Source organism: Pelodiscus sinensis, chromosome 3, assembly GCF_049634645.1.
Source record: "Pelodiscus sinensis isolate JC-2024 chromosome 3, ASM4963464v1, whole genome shotgun sequence".
Taxonomy (NCBI): Eukaryota; Metazoa; Chordata; order Testudines; family Trionychidae; genus Pelodiscus; species Pelodiscus sinensis.
Genome location: NC_134713.1, coordinates 161,156,578 through 161,182,113, shown reverse-complemented (window position 1 = coordinate 161,182,113; position 25,536 = coordinate 161,156,578). Strand labels below are relative to the sequence as shown.

Below are 25,536 nucleotides of genomic sequence, written 5' to 3'. Positions count from 1 at the left end.
GAGAGAAGTTGTGACAAAAAGAGCAGAAAAGATGTGTTAAGAGTCGAGTTGGATAAAATCAGTTTTGGCAGATATTTAAAAAGTCTGGAGAGTGCATGTGGATAAAGGATGGGGAAAAGAACCAATTGAGAAGTCTGTTCATCTGAAGAATTGGGTTGTGCTCTTGAAAGCTCATGAGACTATATGTATATTTTTTGTTAATCCCTAAGGTGCTACATGGTTTTTTAATTTTAATTGTCACCTTTTTTACCTGGGACAAACAATACTTAAATTCCTTGTTTGCTACCCTCTCTTTGCTCATCCAGGACCCTCTATCCTGGTTCTCAGACATCCTGGATATTGAAACTGTTTTGGTCCAGGCAAGATCCCATCAGTTCCTTGGCATAGTGAGCATCGCCCAGCCCAGATTCCTCTCATTATCAACTCCAGCAAAGGGATTTTGGCAGAACCCTACTACTCTTTCTTCTATATCTAAAGACGTGGAAAAGAGATGCCAGATGCCTCCAAAGGACTATGCCAATCCAAAAGTTGGGTCTCTGGTATTGTCAGAAATGCAAAGGAGGACTAAGTCCACAAAGGCCAATAGAGAGAAACTGTGCTGCTTTTCGGCACAAAACATGTTCATCTGCCTTGTTGCAGTTAACTGTTGTGAATTATCAAATTAACAAAATACAACTTAATCTGACAAAGACACTCCATTTCTGTCCACAATTCTACTGGAGAATCGAGAGGAAATGAAAGAAATTATATAAAAGGATCAGATGATGACCAGAGCAATATTTCAGATGCATCCCTGGCAGCTTAACATGATTGGGACATTGATATTCATAAAAATCTCCATAAGGAAGATCTCTCAGATGTTGATTCCACCATAGAGGACCTACTCTTTGAAGAAATGGGGTTCTTTTACAGCAGAATAGATGAAGTTTTCCATTTCCTTAAAGACTCACAGGTAACATTATGATCCTGAGGTATCGGCATTCTGGCTCCCTGCTGAAATCCGTACAAATGCCTGTTTCATCAGAAGAAATTATATAGAAGGAGGAGGTGTGTGCGGTGGATTAGGGTTGGGATGTGTGTGTGTTGTCGGGGAGTTATGGGTTCTGAGCTGGGGATTGGGTTTCAGGAGGGGGCACAGACTCTGGGCTGGGGCTGTGGGCTTTGGGGTATAGGAGGGTGCTCAGGGTGGGAGGGGGATCCTAGGTGGGGCTCAGGCTTATCTGGGCAGCTCTGTGCTTTGGCCAGCAGGGAGGGTCTTCTCAGCACCAGTGTCAGCATCTTCAGAACTTGAAGAGAGATATCTCTTAACTGCAGCAGCCCTGAGTCCATGCATGGGTCTTAATAGCCTCTGCATGGAGCTTAATGAGAGCAATCTCAGACACACAGGTTAGAGGGAGCCTAGCTCGGGCATCACACAGGATATCAATTGGAAAACTAGAAACAGATCCCAGCAGTCTTTACTTCTATGATTGTGCTCTAATAGGTCAGATTTCCTCCTTATTATGAATTCTTGATGACTGTAAGTAGCAATCCATTCTACAAATACTCTACACTGTGTAAAAGTTATTTTGTAGTCTTAATGAGTTGCTCAGCATTCTTTGCAATATGCTGAGGCGCTTAATGCTCATTGACTCAATTGAAGTTGATGATGCCGAGCACTTCGCAGAATCAGATCCTTAATATGAACAACATATAAAAACACCTTCTAATTAACCTCCTTTGTCACTGTTGCACTGTTACATTTACAGATTATACATATTTTCAGTGCAAAAACAGTTAAACTTTTTATCTGTTCTTAAAAGTCACCCATATTTTTCCAATAGAGAGATTGTCCTAGCATTTTTCACTTACAAGCTTTGGCCCACAGTTTCAGTTACTACTTCAAAGGAAATGGCTCTTTATTTTGAGGTTGCATGTGTTTTTTATGCCATAGGTGCAAAGTTAATGCCACATACATGGATAAAACCATGTTGGAAGTTGTGTCTAATATGTATTCCCATAGAAAAGAATATTTTCTTTTGTATTTATTTTTAATGCACTGGTTTTTCTGTGCTTTTCCAGAATTGTTTGTCTAATTCAAGGTTTCTCAGTCTATGTGTACACTGCAGGTTATTTTCGGAAAAAACTGCAAATCGCAATTTGCCTACCTTTTCCAATTCTTTTTTAGGAAGAGGCTTTTCTGACATTTGGCCCATCAACACGGGGCCAAATATGGGAAAAACCTCCTCTTTTGGAAGAGCCCTTATTCCTCATAAAATGAAGAATACAGGGCTTCTGAAAGAGAGTGCTCGCTTTTTTGGAAACTGATCTGAAAAAGTGGATGCATGCCCTGGACGTGGCAGTTTTTTCTGGAATACCTCCGGTATCCTGTAAAAACTCTGTTGTGTAGACATAGCCTTAGACTGTCTTGCATTGTAACCCTCTTCTGACGGTAAAAACTATTATGCAACTCCAAGAACAGAGACCAAAGCTTGAGCTCCACTGCCCTGGACAGTGGAGCCAAAGTTCAAGCCCAAGCCCCGCTGCCCTGGGGAAGCCAAAGCCAAAGCTTGAGGGTTTCAGCCCTGGGCAGTGGAGCTCAGATTTTGGTTTTAGCCCCAGCAAGTCTAATGCTAGCCCTGGTGACCCGCAGTTTGAGAATTGGTGGCTAATTCCATGTCATTCCTCTATAGTACAGGGAATGTATTGGTAGTTACCATGTAAGCACTAAAAGAAAACTGTGTGGATAGACATCTGATCCATAATGTTGCACATGGTAGGCAGACGCCATATATTTATATGTAAAATTCTCAGAAAGCTCTCATAACTGGTGCCTTGCTTATGTGTGAGTAATCTCATGTGTCTTTATAGCTTATGATGGATGCCTAGAGGGATCCTCCATAGTGCTGCTAATGATTGTCTCATGCTCAACAAATACTCAATTTGTAGGTTTATTAAAGTTAGCTCAATGTTCATTTTATTGGAAAAAAAAACTGGATGCTTTCTACAATAGATGAATTATTCAAGTTGTGCAGATATTCTTCAGACACTACAATTTAGATACTTGTAACTTTTGATGAAGAGCAGAAACAGCTTCCAGCTAACCAAAATGTCTGCCACCTTAAACAGCATGTAGGAATTTTTTTATAGTTTCATAACTTTGTCCTTTGATTAGTATTTTGGTTAACATTTCATAGTGTATTAGCTTGAGATATGAGCTGTTTTTTCTAACATTTCAGTAGTATGTGTAATGCAAGCAAGGTAACTGCCTCTGTTCTAATAAATTATGCTAGTTAATACATGGGCATCAATCCTTGATCAATCTTGATGGATTTCGTGGCAGAAAAGAAAGCACTTTCTGGGATAACTAAGGGTATGTCTACACTACCCCGTTAGTTCAAACTACCGGGGGTAATGTAGTCATCCGCAGTTGCAAATGAAGCCCGGGATTTGAATTTCCCGGGCTTCATTTGCAAGAAGCCGGCCGGCGCCATTTTTAAATGCCGGCTAGTTCGGACCCCGTGCAGCGCGGCTACATGCGGCACGGACTGGCTAGTTTGGATTAGGCTTCTAATCCGAACTAGCTGTACGCCTCGTGGAATGAGGTGTACAGCTAGTCCGGATTAGAAGCCTAATCCGAACTAGCTAGTCCATGCCGCGTGTAGCCGCGCGGCACGGGGTCCGAACTAGCCGGCATTTAAAAATGGCGCCGGCCGGCTTCATGCAAATGAAGACCAGGAAATTCAAATCCCGGGCTTCATTTGCAACTGCGGATGACTACATTACCCCTGCTAGTTCGAACTAGCGGGATAGTGTAGACATACCCTTAGTCTTCCCCAGAGTGATGAAGGAGAGACTAGTGAAGTGAGCATTTGTGTCTCTTGCTTGCTTACTACTTTTTCCCTACTGTGTTTTTTTTTTAATTGCTTAACATAGGGCTTGTCTATATGAACATTTGGTTCCTGGCAAGATGGTATGAGAATCTAAGTCTCACTAGCCTGACGTGGTCTTACAGTACAAGTGGACTGTGCTGATACATAGTATCCATTAGTTAGTTCGCTTTAATTTTACTCTCCTTTCACAGAATCGTAGCCATTAAAAATGGAAAAGAACTCCAGTCTCTAGCCAGCACAGATTTGCTCCCTACGGTATATTTGCCAGTACTTTGTCAAATATAGAGTTAAAATTTGTAAATGCCTGCAGCTTTTGCTGTTTCCCTTTTGGGGAGCTTATTCCATAATATGATAGAGCTTCCAGTTCATAAGTGTTTTCTGGTAATTGCCCATTTACTTTTCCTCAATTTCATAGCATTATTCTTAGTTATTTTCTCATTCCTTAGGTAATGCAACTTGCTTACCCTACTAGGTACAACTAGGGGACCGTAATTGTTGTTACTGGAAAGTGGGTCAAAAAGGAAGCAAAAATATTATGTGTATATCTGTTTGAATATGTTACTCTTGCTGTATTCTTATCATGGTGCTTGTAGTTTTTACTCTGTAAGCCAGGGGTGGGGAATCTAGGGACCAGGGGACGGATGCGACCCCTGGCTTGCCTGGATCTGCCCCCCAAGGCTTAGGGCTCCCCCCAGCATTGGGGAGCCCATACTGATGCTCCAACCCCGCTTATCACACCTCCTCCCAGGGCATTGGAGTTCACTAGCCTGGGATCCACTAGGCTCTGGTGTGCAGGGGGAATGTGGGGAGTATCTTTCTCCTTCTCAGATTTTCTGTTTCACTTGTGTGTGCTCCTGACTGATTTTTCTGTGGGTCAGTAGCCCCCAACCCAAAAAGGTTCCCCATCCCTTAAGCTGTTCAGAACAGGGTCCAAGATATGTTTTAATAAATGTTTCTACAATTCCTAGAACAGTGGGTCTCCCATCCTGAATAGGACCTCTACGCATGATGGCAATACTAACATTAATAATAACTATGATAGGTTATTTTAAAAAAAGGAGGCAGATGATTAAGTAGCCTCTTGAAGTGTTGTAAAGAAACACAACTGCTTTGAAGAAAACAGATTGAATATTTTGGACATCAAATTATAGTAACATCTCTTATTGAAAGTATACTACAAACTAAAATTGCAGGTCAAAAATCTTTATAGATTACTTTTTTCTAAGTTATGCCTGATATTCAGGAATCTGCATCTTTAAGGAAAAAGAGTTCTAATCTGCATCTTGGTTATGCTCCAGGCCCAAGAGGAAATGGATTATAGCAGTTGTGACTGTGAAGAGCAGATGTTTTGGTTGGACTAGCTATCAACCATCTGACTCATAGTAAAACCTCAGTTCCAGTAAATTCTCAGTTTTTAGTTACAAGAGGTAGGATGCAGGAAAACAATGCCTTTAAATTAAAAATATAAAATACACTCTTGGTATTCACAGATAATCAGAATCTATATTAATTTTGAAAGGATAAATTATTGTGAAAGAGGTGAAGCTATTCCTGTAAAATGTAAATACCGAAGGATATTTGCGAATGGCAGTTTCATTAGTTGGGAATGAAAGCCATCACATGATCATTTAGATAGTGCTGATTATTATACATTGAAATAATCTGCTGTAGCTCAATGATATGTTCTTTTTGGTTCTCTTGTTGGTTGGTGCCCTTTGTTTATACTTCCAAGGAATGACCATTTTTTTTCTTTGATTATCTCAGAAACACACTTTTCATAACTTTTATGTTATGACTGGAGATGACTAATCTTTCAATCTTTCTCTTTCAACACTAAGAAAATCCATCTTTTTCTTTTACTTTCTTTACTTTGAATATTTAACAGCCCTTTTAATAGTAATTTTCCTGACTTCCTAGCTGAGTAATTATGTATAATTGTAAAAAAGCCACCTGAACTGTTAGAGGGACATCCAGAAACTAGTTTTAATCTAGCCCATTATTAAGTGGGCTAGATTTCAAATTGCTTAATATCTCTTTAACAATATGAATTACTGAGAACTTGGCATTTTTACTTATAAACTTGTGTTTTAGCCAAGAGTCTCAAACTGTTTTGCAAATAGTAAGTAGTTATGCCACACAGCTCTTTTATGATGTAGAGGAGGAATTTAGAGATGGAGAACCAAATACAAATAATACTAATCTTTTGTAAAATTTTTGGTGAAAGACGTGATATAAATGAATAATTTTATTACTTTTAGCCTAACTAGTGTAACTGTAGATGCTGTTTTTTGTTTAAAAATTCCACTCTTAATTCATACAAGTGTTTTATTCTGTTCTGAAATATATGAACTACTTGCTGTAACAGCATCCTATGGCAGCAAGTTCCATGGTTAATTTAATTATATGTTGTGCTAAAGATTTTTACATGTTAAATAGTCAGAATTTGTTTCCATTGAAATTCAATACCTTTTTTTTTTTTCTGGAAATGGGAAAATACTGAAGAAACAAAATTTGCTGGTGTAAATAAGGAATATACTATAGTAGGAAAGCATATTCTCTAGCTCAGTGTTTCCCAAATGGGGTTCCACGAAGTGAAAGTAAGGGTTCTACAAGAACTTGGAACTGCCCCCGTCCTGTTAAAGAGACAGCGCTCGCTTTATTTTTGTTTGTTTGTTTGTTGTTTGTTTTTTTTTTTGTTTTTTTTTTTTTGTTCTTGACCAATTTTCCTGCCTGGGGTTCCTCGAAATTCTTAAGGGGTTCGTTGGCCAAAAAAAAGTGGGGAAACATTGCTCTAGCGAAAAAAATAAAAAGGTGCTTTTGCTTTGTTATTTTACTTGGTCTGTTGTATTTGTTCTATTTGGCCTGTTCTTTGAGCCTGAAACACATGCACAAAACATAGACAGATGGAGGAAATAATGTCTGGTTAGATCTTGGTATGAAACATAAAAGCATCCTTGGCCTTTTGACTCTGGTGATCCCTGCAAGGGAGCTGCCTTTGTCCCGAGAAAAGATAATTGTTTCCCAACACAAACACTGAATATCTAGTCATCTAATCATTTACAGGTCTGTAGAGATGCAGCTTTGAGGGGTTAAATTTTGACAGGCATGGACACATCAAAAAGCTCCATTAATTTAAAAGGCAGATTTTTTCCGTAGTTTATCTGTACCACATGTGCTTTCAATTTTGTTTTATAAACAGCAATTGTAACTGACATACTAAGGTTGAATGCAGTTCCACCAAGCAGCTTGTTGCATAAATAAAAGTAACAAAGTACAGTATGAAAAAAATAAACACTGTGTTGTTACATACAAAAGGACTTAATTATAATAATGTTTGATAGTTTCACATCAAATAAACATGCACTTAGGTCTAGCAAATATATACAAAAATGACCTTTTTGCAGTGTTGTATTGTGATGGCTCTGTAGCCACTCTATTTGACCAGAGTGAGCCACCAGGTCAGTCAGCTTCATAACATCTCTACAACATTTGTTGTATTGATGATGTACTGAGCCATCGATCGACCGATCTCATATTCTGCGATGTCATTGGTCAGTGACTAAGCCAATCATTGATCAGAAAATCCTGTCACAAATAACACAAAAAAATACATCATATGCGTTTCTGTGCACTCTTCGGAGCCTACGATTTTCTACTAATATCTGGATAGATTGACTCTTGAAGCATTTGAGAGCCTATGCAGTAGTTTGCTGCCAGAACAATCAGTCCTGAGCTGTGATTTCCAGATCACTGTAAGATAGCATGACTTCACTTTGTCCATTAAGATATCTTTATAGCACTTATACTGACCGCCAATACAGCACTTTCCACAAACAAGCTGGCTGTAGAAGACCATATTTGGTGTCTACATGTCATCCATTTTCAATCCAGCAAAACTGTTCATAAGCATTGCTTCCATACCCATGAGCACACCCAGTTTAATAGAGTTTTGTCTCACCAATTCACATGTGCAATCTTCCTGAAGCAACAAATATGGAACTGATCAAGTTTTGAAATGGGGCAATAATATATAGTCCATGACTCTGAACCATCTTGCAGAATAGCCAGAACAACTGTGTTGTTGTATTAAGGTGCTATTTAAACCTATTTTTGAGAATTAAGCAAATTATGTCAAAGGCCTGGTCTATACTTGGCCAGGCAAGTCTGTTAAGGGACATGGCTCCAACTACACAAAATGCGTAGCTGGAGTCGGCTTACCTTAAGCTGAATTTTGGTGGCATCGACACAGCTGGAGGCTGACAGGAACACATGCTCCTGTTGGCTTTTCTTGCTCCTCGCAAAACAAGGAGTACCAGACATCGGTGGGAGCTGCCCTCAGCATTCGATTTATAGGTCTACATTAGACCTGCTAAATCAAACGCTAGAAAATCAACCTCCAGAAGGCTGATCTTCTTTCTAGTGTAGACATGCCCAATGTAAATTTTTTGCATACCATACATTTGAAAAATTACCATCTAAAATGATATGGTAATGAGCAAATGTCAGTTTCCTTCTACAAACTTGCACTGGGCAGATGTGCTTGCACCATTAACTTGCTACTATAGCATATTTTTTTGTAGGGCAAGAAAAATTAGGCATCTGGGTTTACCACCTATATTACAAACTTCAACTTGTTGCAGTTTGAAAGGGCAATGGCATTGTGATCACATAATATTATGTACAGGCAGTCCCCGGGTTACATGGATCCGACTTACATCGGATCCCTACTTACAAACGGGGTGAGGCAACCCCGCACTAGCTGCTTCCCCCCAGCAGACTAGGGAGACGCGAAGCTAGCACCCCCCTCCCCCCAGCAGACCAGGGAGACACGGAGCGGCTTTTCTCAGCAGACACCTCAGCTTGAGAAGAAAGGACTGAGGGAAGTGAGGTGTGGGAGAATAAAACTGAGCTCTGGAGAAATGTTTGGCTAGAGTTTCCCCTACAATATGTACCAGTTCCGACTTACATACAAATTCAACTTAAGAACAAACCTACAGTCCCTATCTTGTACGTAACCCGGGGACTGCCTGTATTTTAAAATTTTTCCCACCATAAAAGTCCCTATTAAAATGCTCTTATTAGTGGTCATAATAATTATAGGCAATTTTGCTTAGTTTCTCTGATGTATATTCTTTTATATCGCTATCTTTTTGGAGTTCTTTAGATCACTGAAATCTTGACGGAAGGAATATAGAGCTAGATGGTATGAGCTAGAAACTTCATTATTGTCTGTCACATCATGTTGACTCTGTATGTGTAGAGATAAACTTTTGATCTGTTTGAGCATTAACAATACTCATGTGAGATTTAAGCAGTTGAATTTTACTTTGCTGTTATTCAACCAATAAAAAGCATGCACTTGGTGTTAATACAAGCAAGGTACTTGAAAAGGGTTTCCAACATAAAAGATCATGTGGTTTTGGAGATATACTGGCTATGAAAATGATAACATTGTATATGCCTTGCATCATGTGACAAATGTTTGTCAATTAAAGACAAGCTCCTTTTGATCCTTAGACTCTACTGCTTAATCAGGTTTAACGCTTCTGTATATCTGATTAGTGTGACTTATGAGTTAATGGGGACAAGACAGTTAAAACTGCACTTAGACTTCAGGGGTGAAATATGTTAATTGTCTCAAATTTTCCATAGCCATGAAAATATATGGAGTATTGAAGGAGGGATTATATGTTGTGCTAAAGATTGTATGAAGTCAGAATTTGTTGCCATTTAAGTTCAAATACCTTTTTTTTTTTTTAGACATGGGAAAATACTGAAGAAACAAAATTTGCTGATGTAAATAAGGAATACAGGCAGTCCCCGGGTTACGTACAAGATAGGGACTACAGGTTTGTTCTTAAGTTGAATTTGTATGTAAGTCGGAACTGGCTCCAGATTCAGCCGCTGCTGAAACTGATCAGCGGCTGACTACAGGAAGCCCTAGGCAGAGTTGTTCTGCCCCCGGCTTCCTGGAATCAGCCGCTGATCAGTTTCAACAGCGGCTGAATCTGGACTCCTGGGACAGAACAGATGGGGCGCTGCCGGGTAGGTCCCGGCAGGACCAACCCGGCAGCACCCCAGCTGCTCTACCCAGACGTCCCGAAACAAAAGCCTGGTCTGCTGGGGGGGGGGGGGGGGGAGAAACGCACTAGCTGCACCCCGCCCCCCCAGCAGACCAGGGAGACCCGAGCAAAGCCGCGGAGGCGCAGAGGTCCCGCCGCCTCTGCGGCTTTGCTCCGGTCTCCCTGCTGTGCTGGGGGAGTTACCCCCAGCACAGCAGGGAGACCCGAGCAAAGCCGCACAGGCGGCGGGAACCCGCTGCCCGTGTGGCTTTGCTCCTTTGCCCCGGAGCAAAGCCGCACAGGCGGCGGGATCCCCCGCCTCTGCGGCTTTGCTCCGGGGCAAAGGAGCAAAGCCGCACGGGCAGTGGGGTCCTGCCGCCTGTGCGGCTTTGCTCGGGTCTCCCTGCTGTGCTGGGGAGTCCCCCCCAGCACACCAGGGAGACCCGGAGCAGCTTTTCTCGCCCCGGAGGACGCGGTGGCGGGACCGCTGCGCTCTGGGCGGTCCCGCCGCCCGCGAACTCCGGGGCGAGAAAAGCCCCATTCGTAAGTGCAGATCCGACATAAGTCGGATCCGCGTAAGTCGGGGACTGCCTGTATAGTGTAGTAGGAAAGCATATTCTCTAGCGATATCATTCTTTCTGAACCTAAATGAAAAATAATAATAAAAAGGTGCTTTTGCTTTGTTATTTTACTCTGTCTGTTGTATTTGTTCTATTTGGCCTGTTCTGGGATGCCTCAGAGATTGATTATGAAAGGACAGCCTTAAATTAATGCACACTTGAGTTTGCACTGAGGCCAGGGCTGTGGCAGAGAATCAGGAATCCATAATATATACTCTAATGTCACCTTCCCAATCTCTCACACCCTTAACTCAAAGAGCACAGCAGAGAATCTGCTATGTATACTTCAACAAATTTAATAAATGTAACACCGGAGTGTATAATGTAATGACCCAACAGTATTATCTAAATTTCTTGGGTATTTTATCAGTTGTTTATAATAATCCCAGTAATCTTCAAAATTGAATCTGATGTTTATTGAATTGTTTATGCTCCTACACACTGAAAAGGTGATATGCTATTGTAAAGAGTTGCTTGTGAGTTCCAAACCGGTATCATTGATTTTTCTTATGATCCATTGAAGAAAAATGAGCACATGGAATTTGTTATAAAAATATTTTTAGAAAATGTAGTGATACATACAAACCATTTTTTTAAATTGTCAAATGTAAGGCCATTCAACTTTTTACATACACTATGTACTTGACTCTTTTTCATCCATTACTAGTATGATTCTGATTACTTTAATTTTGATGTTGTCTGCTTTTTTGTGTGTTTCAGGATGTGAATGAAGATCCAGGAGAGGATGTTGCTCTTCTTTCAGTCAGTTTTGAGGATACAGAAGCTGCTCAAGTTTTTCCCAAGCTATATCTGTCCCCGCGTATTGAACAGTAAGTAAAATAGTTGTAGGATATTCTGGTTCTTCTGAGAACTTTTAATTTTCATGCTGATTGTTTTGAAGGAATTCTTGGTACTCCATAAAAACTCTTTGGCTTTTAATTGACAAAGCCATGTCAGTGATTACTATAAATTGGCTTTGACTAGGAGGGAACAATTCAGTTAATCTTGCCAGTCCCATTTTTATGTGCCCATCACTTACAGATCTGAGCAACCATTGGCTAGACTAATGGGGGTCCACAGATCCCTGAAAATCAACCTACATTTTCCTGAAGTGACTCATACTGGAAGTGACATCAGGTTCATCTTAGCAATCAGATTTCCCCAAGGGAGGGGAAAGCTTTGTTTTTTAAGATTGTGTTTATGTATTTATGTATGTGGAGGTGTGCCTGTGTGTGATTGATACATATTCCCTGAAGGGGAAATGTTTGTGCAACAGAAAAAGAGTTAAACAGTTTTGAATGAATGTTTATTAGCAGAGCTGTAAAGATATATTTGTTAAACTGTGGACAGGAATTTGCCATCAGTAAGATGTTTGTCTAGGGTGTGTCAGAATATTTTATTTTAAGGTTGTTGTACAACACAGTTGGCACACAGACTATCTAATAAACTAATTTTTACTCCTAAAATGGTAGGGTCAGAGGGAAAAATTTATCTGCTTCCATTAGATTTTGCTTCTTCCATTTTTGGAATTAACAATGTCCCAATGTTCCCCCTCCCCTTCAGTGCTTCAGTCTTGAAATATCTGCCTGAAAGTTTCATCAAAAGCAGTTCAGACTTACAAGTGACTTTTGCTTAGAGATAAGTTGGAAGTTCTTGTAGTGCAGGTCCTTATTTTGTATTTTAGAAGAGCTCTAGTTGTGCCCCCTTGGTCTTGTGCTTTTTGGTGGATTTTTAGTCTGCCTCAGAGGCTTGTGGTGAGCCTCCCACTACCTCTTGTTTCTCTCAGAGGCAAGGGTTTCCCACTTCATGAGCCATTTTAATCATAGGCCAGACACAAACGTGGAGGGGAAAACCCTTCCACAATCTAAAGGTCCCCTTTTCCCTGGTGGTGGCCCACTGGTTATGGGGAGGGTTGGGGGGAACCCAGTTCCACCCACATATTCCAGGTTCTGGACCAAGGTTCTAGATGGCAGCCACTAGTGGTGCTCTTGCCCTTATCCCCGCAGAATAGCAGCCTTTCCCTGGGCCACTTCCCCAATCATTCCTTCAGTACCTTTTCCCTGGTGTCTTGGAGAAAACCTCTCAAGCTTGCCACTCTGTAATTTTGCCTGCACTCTGTGCTTCCTCCTCTCCAGTCCGTCCCTCTTCTCCTTGCCCTGAGGAGAGGCCTTTTATAGTGGACCAGCAGGCCTTAACTTCCATCAGGCCAGTGGTCACCAACCAGTAGATCGGGATCTACTGGTCAATCTTGGAGCCTCTGACAGGTGATCCTGACTGGTTTGGCTGGGAGACTATCAAGCGCAGGCACTTCAGCTGCCCCTCCCTGTACTGCCATTCTGCTCCTGCCCAGAGCCTTAGAGGTGCCCCTGGAAGCTTCCTGCTTGTTGTTCAGGGTGGGGGAGACAGAAGCAGGGGGGCACTGATGTCTCTCTGTCCCCTTCTCCTATACCCCATATTCACAGAGTGAGGAGGGCAGGGCCTCAGCAAATGGGTAGAGCAGGCATATTTGGGTTTGAGGAAGATCCTGGACTGACTTAAATTCAAAAAGTGATCTTGTGCTTAAAAAGGTTAGAGACCCCTTCACTAAGCTGAAGTTGCAGGACAGCTCTTAATGAGACTCAGGTTCTCACCTGTCTTGGTTGCTGAGCAGCAGTACCTGGCAGCCTATTCAGGGAACAGGAACCTACTCATCCAACTACCCGTGTACCTGTCCTCTACCAAACTTCTGCAGTCCGCTGCCTTTGATCTGCCACAGTATGGACCTGACAAATGAACATTTCCCAAAGGAAAAGCTTCCTAGTTTGTGATCTTGAAGAAATCTTCAAAGATTCATAATAATGTCCTTACAAAGGAAAATTGAATGGTAGAAGGAGTCTGGTTGCCTAAATATAACTTGAGTCTAGAGTGCTGAATAAGGAGCCAAAAGGTAGCGTGGAAGTGTTTGATATTAATATACTTTAAAAGGAGATCTTAAAGTTCATCTTCTTTTGTTTTACTTTGTTAAGCATTTTATTTGATTACTTATATTATTACACAGAAGTAACTACATTAGACTTTGCAATTACATAGACGTCAAGTTAAGCTAACATTAATTCAATGATGCTTTTATTTTTCTGGTCAGTACTGATGTGACATTCCTCTTAACTGCTGAAATCATTCTTAAGTGGAGTAGAAGAGATCAAAAAGTATTCACTACCATAATTTTAGAATAGCTCTCTAATAATGTATTAAGTTTGAGAAAGGGCATGACAATCTGATATTTAAACCAAAAGGGCATTGATGGATAAGCTGAATGACCAAAGAGATGGGGTAAAACATCCAAGATTAGTTTTGAGATAATCATATGGTTTACAAGATATTAGGGAAGAAAAATCTATAGAAAATGTATAATATATTGTTTCTTTTAAGTTTTCAAGTCTTTTTAGAAACTAGTTTTATGTTAGAAAAGCTTTATGGTCTCTCCAACATTACTTATGGTCATATGATTTCATTAGTGGCTGATTTTAAATGCATCTCATTTTCTCTGATGAGCTCTGTGATGATGAAAAGGTTAGCTCAGATACACATAATTACAGTAAAAAGTTACATGTAGTTATATTATTTTAAGTAATTGATTACATTAACTGATTTATGTTTTAATTAATGCTGAATTTAACTGATTGTATCATTAAATACATTTAATGTAATAAAAGTTGGGCCTATTTAGTTTTCTATACACTGTTGTACTTAGTTACAGTGTTCCACAAGTGTGTTGTGAGACTTTACTGATTAATTTGTTTAAGTTGTTTGTTGCCCTTAGATGGGAGATTCAAACTGGTAATATTAATAATAGTATTGCTGGCACATTTTTGGTCAGAATAATACAGATATGGTCATTCATTTTACTTGGTAATTTTATTGTTACTACTTTGAATGTAAGTGATGAATTTCCATAAATTTCGTCTCTGTGGGTAGGGAAGTAATAATGCAGAAAATCTGCAGGTGGAAGGGGATAAGAAGTAAGTATCTTATCATCCCTTTCCCCATCCACATTTGCATTGCTCCTACTAATCTTCTCTAGCAATAATGCGGAGTTCTAGATCTAGGAGATCATATGGGAAAATGGAACACCATATGGGACTGGAACAAGGCTTCCCCCACTCTCAACGGCTATAGCTGCTCATCTGAGCCCTGCCCCCTCCTTCACACAAGGCTGGTGCTGGCCATCCCCCTGCCATGTTCTTCCATATCCTGCTTTTTTGACTAAAGTGGGCATTTGCCCCATATGCCAAAGAAGCAGAGATGGCAGCATGGGGCTTACAAAAAGGACTGTCCCAGCCCAAATGGGAATTATGGTAGCCCTAGTTCTACTTCATACAGACAGAGGGCATGTTGAGGAAACAGCCTCTCAATTCAGCATGTTTCCTTTTCAGTGTAATTGTATCTATTTACCTCTGTGTGTGGACACTCTTGTTGGGGAATGGAGTAACTCAGGAACTGCTGTAGCACTTTAAATTGACACTCTGCCATAATCTCTGTTACTTTTCAATTATAGGCAAGTCCTTAGTAACTTTTACTCCCTCTGAGCAGGAGTAGCTCTTCAGCTCCTTCCACAGCATGACAAAAGCATAAGTACTCAGCTCAGGGATGGGCAGTAATTTTTAATGGGTTGAGCCACTCCAAGATTTTGGAAAAACTTTAAAAACAACAAATAGTTTAGTAGCACCTTAAAGACTAACAAATCATGTAGATGGTATCATGAGCTTTTGTGGGCACAACCTACTTGTTCAGATGACTGGAGTATTGAAAGTCCATATCCAAGAATAAATAAGGGAAGGGGGAGGGGAAGGAAAAGAGGAAGGGGGAAAATGGGGTGAGAAAAAAGACAGTGAATAGATTGTTCAAGTTACAAGAGGCTGATAAGAACAATTAGCACCTCCATTGTTTGATCGCTTGGTTAAGTCATTAGGACTATCTTTCACATCCTGGGGGCGAGTTCAAATGTTCACCCCTGGTTTTTTAGGGATAAAAATCATTTGATGGTGTCAGTGATCCCCCCAAAACCTGTGTATTATGATTCTGGGGGGGAAGTTTTTTGTAACCAGTGCCTGTAGATGCAAGATTTTTAAGCTCTCTTGCAGACCTTCACCTTCTACACTTGGAGTGCCAGAGTGGGAAACTGTCCTGCCAATATTCATTTGCAATAAATTAGACTTTCAAATAAACTATGCAATAAATTATGCTCTCTGTAATTTTTATTCTCTTCTCTTGTTTGTTTTTTTCTTTTTTTGAGGTAGATCTCTTCTCAGCATGTTTTCCTGCCCTTTAATTTAGGTTGCTGAATCTGTTTTCATTCTAACAATATCTATTCTTGTAATTTAGAAATTTCATGACCAGGTTGTGAATATTGTCTATTGAACTGGTCTTTCTTGCAAAGTTAAATTTGAGTTCTCTGACGTCCCATAAAATGGTCCTGACAGAGATTTTGACACAGTTAAGATATCATATAAGCTACACTTCCATTGTTTGAAACCTGAAGCATTTAACCAGCAATATTTACTTATTTGACATTTTTTTCAAAATTACAAAAAGCCTCAAGAAACCCAGAAGATTATATTAATGTCCTGAGGTCATAACATATTACCTTGTGTTGTACACTGCCACAAGTTTCCTGACTCTGCTAAAGATTATAATTGAATATACCAAAACTTTGGAAACAAATTAGCAAAACAGTTTGTATGTGGCAGGCTTTGAGGACAGAGAATAGCAATTTGGGGAAGCATTTTGGGGAAATTATCAACATTTGCAGAAACAGAACAATGTTACAAAATGCCCCTTTCCTAGATAATTGCAATGTAACTTTGTTAATACTGCCAGCTATATCCAGGAGTGGATGAGAGTGCTGCGGGGCCCAGGGCAGCGCCGCGGGGTCCTGGGCAGCGAAATTTCGTGGGGCCCCTTCTTTGACATGGCGCCTGCGCCGTGGCGCCACAGCGCATGCGTGGGGCCTCGGGAAGCGCAGGGCCTGGGACAGCCGCCCCGCTCGCCCTGCCCTAAATCCGCCGCTGGCTATATCCCTCTTAGTGAGGAATTTAAATGAGCTGTACATTCACACTTTATAAAAAAGGTTTATTTTGCTATGTGTGTTTCCATTTTGGGAGCAAGTAAAGCAGAGATCTGTTTTATGAAATGTGAAAGTTGGCCAAATATTCCAAAAGATTTTGACACTGTTCAGCCCTATCCTATAATAACACATTATCCATACTTTTTAAATATATATTTACCCACAACTCATATTAGCAATTTGAGGCATAACACAATATGATCTAAATACACTGTTTTTATGCACAGTTATTAAAATGCACATTGTTGTATTGTTGTTCATGGTAAATAGAATATTTACATTGCACATATCGGCGTAAGCTCTAAAAGGGCTTAACAAAACTGGGAAAGTGCCATCATTTAGGGCGAGTCTATACAGCAGGACTAAAATCGAAATAAGCTACACAATTTGAGGTATGCTAATTGTGAAATAGAACACTCTTCCTCCGACTTCCTTTACTCCTCATACAATGAGTGTTACAGGAGTTGGAGCAAGCAGTCCTCCAGCTCAACGTTATTTTGACATTATGTAGAAAATACTGCTTGTGTGTTTTGTATGTTTTTGTGTAATAATGTCAGTTATTCTGAAATAGCACTGCTGTGTAGACATAACCTTAGAAGAAAGTGAGGCATTAAGTTAGTAGCTGAGTAAAAAATACAACTCAGGAGCCTGATCTAGCTCTCAATTAAGAAATACAGAATCAGGCCCCAAGGAGTTTGACTCCTATTCCTACACTGCTTACCGCAGTTAAAAAAAAATCCTTGGAAGGAAAAGCTTTTGCATGACATAAGCAGTTAGCAGCTTTTATATTAGTTTTTCAAAATGCCAATAATTTTTGAGTGTATTAAAAGTAATTTGCTTAATTTTTTATATAAGTTTGAGTTTTGAAAAGCACTCTCTGCTTTATCTGAAATTTCAAGAAAATATTTGTGAAATTTAAACAAATTGAATCCAGGTTCAAACACTTTAATACATTTTCTGCTTGAAGAGATTTTGTATGTTGTAAGTGGGCAGCCATTGCAATAATTTGTTGGTTGGTCTCCTTGTTAGCAGTCTCAGCAGACTGAAAATTTCTGTGGCTTTATCTAAACTATAAAGTTATGGTGACATATCTATGTCAGCTAGAAGTAACAGAAAAGCATACCCTTAGCTGACATAGCTATGCCAAAAAAAAAACATCCCCAGTGTAGACATAGTTGTGCTGACTGAAAAGGACTTCTCAGGGCATAGTTAATGTCTTTCAGGGAAATGGTGAACTCCTTTTGTTATACTTCAGAACTTCTCCTTCTGTTGACATATGTTCTGCCTATTGTAAGGAGCTATGCCAACATAGCAATGCTGACGTAGGTTCTGTAGTGTAAACATGGTCATTGTAGTAGCATAAATCCTGTCTACGCTAGTATTTGGGGGGAATCTTTCACTGTTACTGTAGCGCCAGTATGCTGTTCTGCTGGTGTGGCAACAGTGCCACTAAGTAGGTCTAGATGTCATTAGAGTAAAATTTGATGCACCTTGTTTACACGCATGCCTGCTGTTGCTAGCACTACCATAGATTCACTGGTGCTAGAGTAACAGCGGGAGGTTTCCTCAGAAGTATAAAATTGACACAGTTAGAGAATGACTGGACTTTCCATTCCTAGAAGAGGCCTTTCCAGGCCAGCCTTGAAGCCTGTTGGTGGTATGGTAGATGAGAAACTCATAGTGCTCCTACCTGTACTGTTCCTATTCTATGGTATAATCTCCAAGACTATCAGTCCAACACGTATTACAAGCACTGAATTTACTACTTTTCTAAATGAATGTGTTGTAAAAATCTCTCAGAAGAAAAGATTTATAATAGAAAGAAAACATGTCACATCATTATGTTACTTGTGATGGTCAAAGTTACTAGAATCTAAGGGCTTAAATACACTATAAAATTAAGTTAACGTACGTTGACACACTGCCATTGCAGTAATTAAAGTGGTGGTTCACACGTACATTTGCTCTTTCTGTAGGTGGTGCAGGTCCTCACCAAGAGTGTTTTCCATCCACTAAAGTGGGCAGTAAGGGATACTGACAGCTGGAGCCCAGCTGTCTGGGAGCTGACAACCTCAGCCATCAGCCCTGTGTGAGACTCAGAGCCCCCCACCACCATTTACAGCTTGGGCTGTGAGTGCTGGTCGGTGCGGGAGAGCGGTGTAACTGAGTGTCTGCATGGACACTACATCGCCCTAACTACATTGACATAAAAGCTTCACCTCTCATGAAGGTGCAATTAATATGTTGGCATAGTGGGGGATATAACTCAGTAGCATGGGGGACATGGGGGAGGGGGTCACATGTCTCCGAACACAGGAAGCAGGATGGGATGGCCAGCAGCTGGCTGGGAGACTAGCAGGATGGGGGCTGGCAGGAGGGGTCAGGTCTCTCTGCACTCACTGGCAGCAGCAGGGGAAGCAGAATAAAGCAGTCCCAATTACTTTGATCTCCCGACCACACCACTCTGGGGAAGGGGTGGGATCTCCCCCACTCTCCCGAGCAGGAAGTAGAGCATTGAGGCTGGTGGAGCAAAGCATCTGGAACTGGCTCTCTTCACTTATCCTGCCACTGCTGCTGAGAGTGTGGAAGGGAGGTGGCAGACTCCTGCTGCCGGTGCTGGCCCTGTTAGTCCTCATGGTTGGGGGAAGAAGCAGTGAAGGGGTGTAGCAATGGCAAGGAAGAGGTGGGAGTGGGCGAAGCAAGGGTGTTAAGGGGGCAGAGCAGGGACAGAGAGAGGCAGGGCCTAGGATAAAGTGAGTTTGTTCAGGCCCTTCCCCGGGCTAGGAAGGATCACATGGCTGGCTGCCCCTTTGGTTCTTGCCTGACCAGTTGTCTCTGCACTGTAGTGTAGACCAGGGGAAAGAAAGTAGTGAGAGGCTAAAGATCTAAATTCCACAGGAGAGGATAGAGGTTATTTTAGTGCTTAACAAGGTCATTACAAGGCGACAGATCTTTACATAATTTTAATTTTTTTCCTTATGAGCAGTTGTTATTAATAGTAAATTAAAATGATTTGGCTAGCTTTTTTTTGCATTTAAATAGGATTTTATAATGAAAATAATGTTGTTTAGCTAGTGCTTGCATTCCCTGATTCACAGAAATAATCCTATAATAAATACTGTTGTCCTGGAGAATTTTTCTGTGATAAATGCACAAACTTGAGTATGCTAAGAAAACCAGCTTTCAATAGCAGTTGTGTTTCACTTTAATGGTACAGGATCCATGCTTTATCCTTTAGACCCTGAAATGTTGGTTTTACTAGTCTGGGAGCAGAGCCAGAAAAGTTCTTCATGATTGAGGATGGAATTCCATATTCAGCAAGTTTTCAACACTAGTTAACTTTTTAAATATTCCCCTTCCCGTTAAAAAAAGAAGAGGAGCATGGTGTCTGTTTTAGGTTTCTAACAGCCCTGTGTATTTTTCAACAAAAGCAATTTAGGAAGAAAATTAAACTCGCATGTGTATTTGCCCTAGAATAGAGTATTTATGGAAACACAATGGTTCAACCATGTTTCAAATGTAAACAACCCCTGAGCAATATTTAGATATGTCCATCTAGTTGTTTTTATACAAGTCTGTTGAGGAGAGAAAGGTGTTTGAGGTTATCAGATTTGGGGGTATCTAATTTAGAAATATCACAAGTCTTTTTGGCTTATTAAAATAAGTTGATGATCACTGACTGTTTCCTAGTGGACAGATAACCACCTCATTAAAACATCACCTTATTTTTTATTGATTAATTATATTATCAATGATCTCAGTAAGCGACAGGGCCTGAATGGGTTATAAAGATTGACTTACCCTTTTGTCCCCTGTAATTGTTCTTTCCAGGTTCAGGCTCAGGCACTTTTGGAGAGGTGAAATGGCAAAGGCTTGCATTGCCAGTGTCTGAGTAGCAGCTGTTCTGAGTAGGGATGTTAGATATCAGATAATTTAATAGTTATGTAACAGCATTAAATCTTTGCTGTCACACAACTATTCAATAGTCCCCAGGACCGGGACCAGCAGCCAGTGCACTCCAGCCACATTCCTGGGGAGCCCCTGCCACTCCATGCAGTGTGGGGTGCCAGGCAGGAGCCAGTCTGAAAGGGGAGCCTTTTTAAAAAACAGCTCTCCATGCAGACCGGCTGCCTGCCACCCTGCACTGCTGCCTCTGATACAGCAGCACAGGCCGGCAGCAGCCCCTCTACATAATGGTCCTAGCTCCCCATGGACAGAGGCTGCTACCGGGCGGGGGGGAAGACTGCCGCAAAGCAGCCTCTGGCCACGGACACAGACTGGTCCGTCAGCAGCTGCTGTCCATGGGGTCCCAGCTCACCACGGATAAAGGCTGCTCCAACCTATGACCACAGGGAGCTCAGACCCCACGGACAGGGGCTGCTTCTGGGAAGCCTCAGGTTCAGGCTCACCGTGGACAGAGTGAGCTTGAACCCCCTGCAGACAGAGGCTGCTTCATGGCAGTCTTCCCTGCCCACTCCTCCCCCACTGCTGCCTCTGATCAAGGCAGCAGTGCGACAGGAGGGTAGCAGGTGGCAGCACGGAGCAAGTGCTGGGGGGGGGGGGCACTGGCTTTTAAGCCGTCTCCCCACAGCTCTGACTCCTGCTTCTCCCCCCCTTCTGCCTCTTATACAGCCTAGGCTTATCAGTTAATCATATAGTTGTCTACTTGTTGACATCTCTAGTTCTGACGAGAGCTTATATACTACCACCTTTTCATAGTTTCTAAATGTGCTTTCAAAAAGAAAATCCAGTCAGCATAAAATAATAAATATTTGATTTCAAGATTGTGTGTGTGTATACATTTAATGCTATTGTGTTAAATAAGAGCTCTCCTCACATTATAAAACTTTCTTTATAAAGTTATTTGAATTCACTATACATATTTGCCCATGAGACTTTATCTAATGTTTGTGTCCTTTGCATAGCATTAGTTGTCAATGTGTACTGGAAATGAGTACAGAGTAGTGTACTAGAAATGTAAAGGATACAGCGCACAGAAGTGCAGTTACCCAAGGACATAAATTTATCTGATATTTGTATTATCCTAGCACAAAGAGATAATCAGAATTGCTACCTGTCCTTGAGAGCTGTTCTGATGAATGAAACAGAGCTGGGTAATAGGTGCCAAAGATCTAATCTGCTCAAGATGTACACCTGTAACTTCCATTACTGCAAATAGGGAGGCAGTATGATTTCTAACAAATGAAAAAGAGAGTTGGAATCAGGTTTCCTTGATTCTGATTCCAGGTCTGTCACACTGACTTGCTGTATCTGTTCCTGGACAAATAGCTCAATTTTCTCATTCTCAGTTAGTTAATCTGTAAAGTGGGTATAATAACACCTGCCTGACAGGGATGTTGTAAAGATTATTATTTGTGCAGTTAATTGCTGAGAGGTCCTTAGACAAAAAGTACCATAAAATGCTTATTATAATTTATTATAAGTAACTGTGGACACATTTTACAGTAAACTGTAATGGTAAGAATTAATGCTACATTTTACTCTAAAATTGTGCAACTAAAGTGCATTAGGTAATAAAAACGTTCTATTATTTTGCATTAGAGTGTTTTCCTTATATGAGTCTCATATCAGTAGTGACTGTTCATTGTAATTTTTAATATAATTTGTGTACTAATTGAATCAACACACAAGATCTATTCAGAAGTGCACGAACACAAGTTCTTCCTACCATTTGAAAATCCTTGCTCTAGATGACTTTTTGGTAACAAGGTTACATCTAACAGACTTCTTAGATTCCTAGAAGGCAGAGATGGAAATAATGCATTAGATTTTCTGATTAATCCCTGGAGGCCAGTTCAGGATTTTTTCCCATTGTGCATTTTCTGGTGTTTGCCCAATTGTCATGGAGTGGCCTTTCCTGCCCCCTCTTAAGGGTGGGGGTAGGACCTCGAGTCTCTATATACAGTCACGGATTGGCCCTTTAAAGCACCGCCCGCTGGCCCAATGGCTGGAGTCCCTAGGCAAAGCCAGTGACTGTCCCTTTAACACAGGGCCCACTGGCCCAAGTCTCTATAGTCACTGGTTGGCTCTTTAAGGCAGGGCCCATTGGCCCACTGGCCGGAGTCTTTACACCAAGCTGGTGTTTGGTCCTTTAACCAGCCCGAGTCTCTATTCCCAGACACTGGTTGGCCCTTTAAGGCAGGGCTGAAGGCCCTGCGACAGCAAGTCGCTGGGGGGGCAGCACCCCTGGTAGGGGGACCCAAGCCCACCCTACTGCACCAGGTCCTGGCCCAGGGCCCTGGGAGTGGCAGGATGGCCCACTACTCCCTCGGCAGGGAATCCATCTGAAACGTGCCAAGGTTCCCAGGGTGGGAGAGTCTACCCCTGCACCCTTGCTGGACCACTTCCTACCTGGTCCGACGGGGTATCTTCTCGCAGGATCCTCTAATTCCCCAAGGGCTGTTCCTCCCACATAGGCAGCCGTGGTGGCTCTGTTGTCTCCCCACATCAGCAGTTGTACCGCGGGAGCGCTTCAGTGTAGACACTGCTTATGCTGATGGGAGAGGTTCTCCTCTAAGCACAGGGACTCCCCCTTCCTGCCTTTCCTTCCATTAGCTACATCAGGGGAAGAATTCTGTCCTCAGCCTAGCGCTGTCGACATACCAAGGGCTAGGCTGGCATAGCTACAGCTCTCCAGGATGTGGCTATTTCATACCCCAGGCAGCTTGCTGGTGCTAGTCAGGAGCTCTCCTCTGAAGTCTTTATCCTCCAGCAGTCAGCCCAGACTGAGCTTCTCCACAGGCTTTTATAGCTGGGCTACGAACTGAGCGTGCCCAGCAGGGTCATGGGGGAAGTGCTCCTTTAGACAGGGTAACCTGGTTAAAACCTGTGAGTTCAATGTGGGGCTGGCTCACCCCGTCACACCAATCTAGTTTTAAAATGTATCTCATAGTAGATAGAGTTTCTACCACTTCCTTGGAGAGGAGGCCTTTTCTTAGCTCAGCACTGTTGAAATATATGCAGTTACCCTATATTATCCACTCTCAATTCAAGTATGTCTACACTACCCCGCTAGTTCGAACTAGCGGGGTAATGTATGCATACCGAACTTGCTAATGAAGCCCGGGATTTGAATTTTCCGGGCTTCATTAGCATAAAGCCGGCTCCGCCATAGTTCGATAGATAGTTCGAACTACGTAGCCATTCCGATCTATCTGTACGCCTCGTTCCACGTTGAGTGTTAGGGAGATTGGCCATGACATTACCTCTGTCTCTCATAAAGAGATCTGCAGAAAGGAAACATTTGAGAACGATTACTTTTTTCAAGTTATAGTAATGTTACTTTATCAGCAGTAGACAACATCCTTCTTTTTTTCTTTTAAGCTTCCAAAATATGCACGTATAATACCTATGGGCATTATAGGTATAGGTAGGTATAACTGTTACTGCTACTGAGCATTTAAAATGAGGTATTAAAATTCATTATCTTATGCCTAGCTGGATGTTGAAAGTCTTGTAATCATGGGATTTTACAAGAGTTTATTAGATTTTATTCTTTGATTCACATGGTTTAACTGTTTATATGTCTACAGTAGTGCATGATCTTTCCCACCCTTTGTTTTCATTGAGATGTTGATATGTTATTTGTCTTACAATGTTCATGTTGTTCCTCAAGCTTTGGCAGGGGATTGTGAAAGCTGACAAATTATTATATGGGTCGATTAAAGATAAAATGTATGTATGTATGTTGATATATGCATTACTGCATGCATTGATGGGCATTCACCACAGAGCTGCAAGATTGGTGATATGATGCAAAATTTCACAAGTAAAAAGTTAGAAATAAAATGTGAAACAACAGACAGAAATGTGATTTTAAAATACATCATATTCCCCTCATCCTTTTGACTGCTGTGGAATAATCTACCTATATTCAAAAACCTTAAACAAATTTTGGGTCTTAGCCAAATAAAACTCTTTTAATCGAGTTAGTAATTTTTTCAGACCTATTCCTGCAGATAGACTAATCAAATATAATAAGAGCATTAATTTTCTTGTATATTGTTTGGTTTTATTATCATGAGTGTTTGCTTGGTTATACTATACTATATTTAATTATTATTTATAATCCCTGTTTTTACATCACCACTTCTAAATATTTTATTTTACTCTGTTCCCCTAAAAGTGCCAACCTGTATGATTCTTGTTCCTTGTGTTTTTGCTCCTTGAAGTGTGACAGAACTCCCTTAGCCCTTAACTATCTTTGCCCCCTGAGGGTATGTCTACACTGCACTCTTAGCTCGAAATAAGATATGCAATTTGCACTATGCAAATTGTGTATCTTATTTCAATTCTTTTTCAAAACAGGCTCTTTCGAAATTTGGCGCATCTACACAATGCCAAATTTTGAAATAAAACACTATTTCAAAACATCCCTTATCACTCGTGCAACAAGGTTTACAGGGATGCCGAAATAGCACGTCCGCTATATTTTTCAATAGCAGATACGTTCAAAAAACACCGGGTAGCTAGTTCGGGATAACTCTGGTATCCCGAAATAGCATTGCGGTGTAGACGTACCCTGAGGGCATAGGCCAGTCTTCCTCCAAGGGGAACTCTTTTCCATTCTTTCTTGACTGTGGTTGGTGGAAAAGCTTCCAATTTGCTGCTACATTTCTTCACACCTGTATCTTTACAGTTAACTTTATTGAGTATGATCTTACCGATTTCAAATCAGTTCTCTAATATCAAGATCATTTTGAATTTTAATCCTATCCTCCAAAGTACTTTCAACTCTTATCAGCTTAGTGTCATTCACAAATTTTATAAGTGTACTCTGCAGTTCATCAACCAAGTGGTTAATGGATATATTGAATTGTACCATTTGTGGGATATACCCCACACCACTGGAAAACAAA

At 41.1% G+C, this 25,536-nt stretch overlaps 1 protein-coding gene across 3 annotated transcripts in view; it reads left to right on the top strand.

The window, feature by feature from the left end:
* Window positions 1-25,536, top strand: part of BABAM2 (BRISC and BRCA1 A complex member 2) — a 308,015-nt gene that overhangs the window by 163,148 nt on the left and 119,331 nt on the right. For all 3 annotated transcript variants that reach the window (XM_075925373.1, XM_025181003.2, XM_006115618.4), the window contains exon 7: window positions 11,275-11,384. In XM_075925373.1, coding sequence (XP_075781488.1) covers window positions 11,275-11,384 — 110 coding nt within the window. The remainder of the gene's footprint in view (window positions 1-11,274; window positions 11,385-25,536) is intronic.